This window comes from Argentina silus, assembly GCF_951799395.1.
Source record: "Argentina silus genome assembly, chromosome: 22".
Taxonomy (NCBI): Eukaryota; Metazoa; Chordata; class Actinopteri; order Argentiniformes; family Argentinidae; genus Argentina; species Argentina silus.
Genome location: NC_139676.1, coordinates 13,999,053 through 14,004,052, shown reverse-complemented (window position 1 = coordinate 14,004,052; position 5,000 = coordinate 13,999,053). Strand labels below are relative to the sequence as shown.

General features: G+C 45.7%; 1 protein-coding gene across 1 annotated transcript in view; it reads left to right on the top strand.

The window, feature by feature from the left end:
* The window catches only part of LOC310821420 (cAMP-dependent protein kinase catalytic subunit alpha), a 13,022-nt gene extending 8,862 nt beyond the window's left edge, over positions 1-4,160 (top strand). Inside the window, exons 9-10 of the mRNA XM_083693452.1 lie at positions 604-768; positions 2,142-4,160. Coding sequence (XP_083549578.1) covers positions 604-768; positions 2,142-2,267 — 291 coding nt within the window. The 3' untranslated portion in view covers positions 2,268-4,160. The remainder of the gene's footprint in view (positions 1-603; positions 769-2,141) is intronic.
* The last annotated feature ends 840 nt before the right edge of the window (positions 4,161-5,000 follow it).

The window sequence follows — 5,000 nt, the reverse complement described above, 5'->3', positions numbered from 1 at the left end:
AGCATGGGAGCAAAAGAGAGGAGAGGAGAGGAGAGGAGAGGAGAGGAGAGGAGGCCATTTTGAATGGCTGGATTGAATTAGATTAGGTACAACTTTATTGTCCATCCAGAGATGGACATGTGTCATTGGCATCACCAGCTGTATAAAAACAGTTATATAAAATATAAAATCATCATCATCGTGAGTCGCTGTACACAGCAGACAGTATGTATCTAAAAGGGAGACTGATATAGAAACAAAATCCTGTCCTGGCTCATCACTGCCCGTGTACTTTATACTTTATGATTTAGACTTTGTGTTTGTGTACTTTGTTACGTCTTTGCACTTGTCCTTTGCACTGCCAATTCCCCTCAGGGATCAATAAAGTATCTATCTATCTATCTATCTATCTATCTATCTATCTATCTATCTATCTGTTTATCTATCTATCTATCTATCTATCTATCTATCGATATTGCACCTTCCCCAACGAAATACACAACCATCTCATTTTCAAGAGACCAAACCGCAAATAACGTGTGTGTGTGTGTGTGTGTGTGTGTGTGTGTGTGTGTGTGTGTGTGTGTGTGTGTGTGTGTGTGTGTGTGTGTGTCTGTCCCACAGGTGCGTTTCCCGTCCCACTTCAGCTCGGACCTGAAGGACCTCCTGAGGAACCTGCTGCAGGTGGACCTGACCAAGCGCTTCGGCAACCTAAAGAACGGCGTCAGCGACATCAAGGGCCACAAGTGGTTCGCCACCACCGATTGGATAGCCGTCTACCAGAGAAAGGTGAGGGGGCGGGGCCATTCACTTGATTCTGATTGGGGGGGGGGGTGTTTTTATACTGTATTTTTTTACCCTCATCTCATGTTTTAGTAAACAACTGTGATGCTAGCTCAGACTCTGGACAAAAAAAGCAAAATCAGACTTAAAGTTTTTAATTTGTTTCCATGATTCAATAGTCAACACATTCAGACTTTTTGTTGGTTTTAAAACAACCTCTTGAGTCAAGATATCTCGCTTTGAATGCCCTGATCAGTCCAGTTGTTCAAAATTGCCCATTTGAGTCAAGTCCTACAACTCCCAAGATTCCCCTCTCCCTCCCTCGCGAGGTCCCTCTGTTGAACAGAGATGCTTCGAGTCGACGCAGGAATTTAAACTTTTGTTTTCAAACAGGGAATTGAATGCACACGGCTCACTTACAAACATTTTAGGCATGGAAAACATATTCGGCTGACTCTGATATTCATTTTGTGCAATATGTGCAAGTTTTGTCGTAAACATAGGGCACACACACACACACACACACAAACACAAACAGACACACACTTAACACACCCACCCACCCACACACACACCCACACACACACCACACACACACACACACACACACACACACCACACACCACACACCACACGGCCATGTTAGGTCGTTAAAGAGACAAGAAGACCTAAAGAGATGCTGAATATTACTTACCAACAATATTACTGAATATTACTCACCTCTTTAAGGGGGTGGAGACCTGCTGACAACTTCCTGTCCCCCAGTGTTCACTTCCTGCGCCTGAGGTTAAATAGTGCCAAAACAATATGAATACATATATACAGTACCAGTTAAAAATTTGGACACACCTTCTCATTCAATGTTTTTTCTTTATTTGTATTATTTTCTACTAAGTCTTGTGACAACACCCATGTTATATGTGGGACAAGCTACTCGCTAATGCCGAGTCAGCACAGCTAGCATGTCACTTTTAGAAGGGATTTGAATTAAGAAACAAGGGCCAAATCATTAGACGACAATCATTGGGGAAAACAATGATCTGTTTTCATTTTTGAACATCCCATCCCAAGATCCCTGCCTCCTCATTTACTCCGATGCCGTCTCTCAGGCCTCTGCCCCGAGTCTGGCCGTCAAATGGATTCATTGAATTGTCTGAATCTGAAGTTTTTCCAACTGTTAAGTTTTCTCTTTGTGTGTGTGTGTGTGTGTGTGTGTGTGTGTGTGTGTGTGTGTGTGTGTGTGTGTGTGTGTGTGTGTGTGTGTCTGTGTCTGTGTCTGTGTCTGTGTCTGTGTCTGTGTCTGTGTCTGTGTGTGTGTGTGTGTGTGTGTGTGTGTGTGTGTGTGTGTGTGTGTGTGTGTGTGTGTGTGTCTGTTGTAGGTGGAGGCTCCTTTCGTCCCGAAGTTTAAAGGACCTGGTGACACCAGCAACTTTGATGACTACGAGGAGGAGGACATCCGTGTCTCTTTCAACGAGAAATGTGCCAAGGAGTTTGCTGAGTTCTAGACCCAACCAGGAGAGAGAGAGAGAGAGAGAGAGAGAGAGAGGGAGAGAGGGAGAGTGGGAGGGAAAGAAAGAAAGAAAGAGGGGGAGGGAGGGAAGGATGGAGGGAGGAAAGGTAAACTGGAGTACTGTCTCCTGTTCAATCACAAGCACCAGCGACACAGAGAGGGAGAGAGAGGGAGAGAGAGGGAGGGGAAGAGAAAAGGAGACTGACAACCAGCAGTGTTGCCTTTCTGTCTCATTATTATTATTATTATTATTTTTTACTATAATTTATTATTTCGTCTTTTCTATGTGCCCCTTTTTTCCAGTGGAAAAGTGGGATGGGGAGGAGGAGGAGGGGAGGAGGGGAGGAGAGGAGGTCATTCATTGTTGGCAACCCCTCTCCTCACTTTACAGGCTAGCGTTAGCGTCCCTCTATGTTGTCCTCCTCCTCCTCCTCCTCCCACATCCTCCCTCCATGACAATCTTCCCCCTCTCCCTCCCCCATCCCAGTGTGTGTGTCTCTCTCTCCCTCCCCCATCCCAGTGTGTGTGTCTCTCTCTCCCTCCCCCATCCCAGTGTGTGTCTCTCTCTCTCCCTCCCCCATCCCAGTGTGTGTCTCTCTCTCCCTCCCCCATCCCAGTGTGTGTGTGTCTCTCTCTCCCTCCCCCATCCCAGTGTGTGTGTCTCTCTCTCCCTCCCCCATCCCAGTGTGTGTGTCTCTCTCTCCCTCCCCCATCCCAGTGTGTGTGTCTCTCTCTCCCTCCCCCATCCCAGTGTGTGTCTCTCTCTCCCTCCCCCATCCCAGTGTGTGTGTCTCTCTCTCCCTCCCCCATCCCAGTGTGTGTGTGTCTCTCTCTCCCTCCCCCATCCCAGTGTGTGTGTGTCTCTCTCTCCCTCCCCCATCCCAGTGTGTGTCTCTCTCTCCCTCCCCCATCCCAGTGTGTGTGTCTCTCTCTCCCTCCCCCATCCCAGTGTGTGTGTGTCTCTCTCTCCCTCCCCCATCCCAGTGTGTGTGTGTCTCTCTCTCCCTCCCCCATCCCAGTGTGTGTCTCTCTCTCCCTCCCCCATCCCAGTGTGTGTCTCTCTCTCCCTCCCCCATCCCAGTGTGTGTGTCTCTCCCTCCTCTCCAGTCAACCAAACTTGTGGATATTCCTGGAGGTCTTGATCCAAACCTCTCTCGTCCTTGATTGAGTTACCTTCCGTTACCATAGACCCCCACCCACTACGACCCACTACCACCCACCACCAAGCCCTTGACACTCACCACTTGTCTAGTATAAGTTGTGCCACATTACGTTACAATCAAGATTAACCGTCTGACAATTCCTCTGAATTTCTCAATTCTCTTATTTAAGACATGAGCACAGTCTGATCGCTTTTATGATATGAAACAATGTGTATCATGGTATACAATATGATTAATAGGTGTTGAAAGGCCAAGGAGACAGAAAAACTGTGCTGTCGAATCAGTGTTTTGTTCCTTACACACACGAAACACACGTCACTTCGATCAGTGATCCAAATTGTTTCCAAACGTGTCCCTCCTTCCTTGAACATGCCACTGATTCAGATGAACGGCAAGGTTACTCAGATACCTGTCACAAAATGGTAGACCAGTGTGAAGGACAAAGGGTTCGTTTTGAACAACTTCTAACGAAATTCAAACCGTCAAAAAAGTAGGCTAACATTCCGCAATGAGCAAGCGCACCGAAAACAGTAGCGTGATTGCGCAACTGGAACATCTCAACCACGCCTCTTCGACGCAGAAATCTATATGTTGTTACTGGTTTACCACAAGCCGTTACTGGTTATCAGAAGCCGTTACTGGTCTTCAATGCGGTTCACTTCCTACGGAATTCAGTATCACGGACAAAGCGACTTTTTTAGGCGCTGCTATGTCGTAACTTTTTTTTTTATGTTGTTTTAAAAACGTTTTTATGGCACCCCGCAAAACCACATTCATGCCGACATCGTTGTCGTAGGTTAGGCCTACAGCACTCTACCAGCGGTGGGTGGATGTAGAGCGGCTCGACGCACCCAAGCCTGTCCGAATATGTGGGGAATGCAGTGGGACAACCCCTACAAGCACCTCGGTCTAGTTGTGGTCGGTGTGGCCGCTTAGATGGAACATCTTAACCAGGATTATGAAGATAATTATGTGTTGTTATTATTATTATTATTATTATTATTATTATTATTATTAGACTATTATTATTATTATGCTGTTGTAACTCACTCCTTTGAATACAATTCCATGTTCTCTACATCTTTCATGTCATGTAATGTAATATCATGGAGAAATGTTTGAAGTTCTTATTCTCTTAATGTCTCCGAAATGTATTTGCAAAAATGATACTATACTTCCTCTCGATGCGGGCACAATGCTGGTACATATACTGTCGCACTTTTTAGGGAAATGAGACCTAGTCTTAAACTATATTACCCTCTCCGGCACTGCAAAGGGAAGAACACAATAATGACAAGATACACAGTGTAATATTTTGCAACATGATCCATTCCAATAAAGTTTTACTTGTTAAAATGACAATCGATTGTATGTGTGTTTCCTTAATGGCACATTGAATCAAGTTTTGGAGAAGAAAAAAAACAACGGGTGCTATTCAATCCGTTTATAGGTTAGGCTAGGCCCACTACTGATAAACATGATTTTGGTGAGAGACGGTTTAGCCCAGGGGTCAGAAATCCGTCCCCTCATGCGACAGGAACGTGCCGTCATCAAGCCATCTGTTG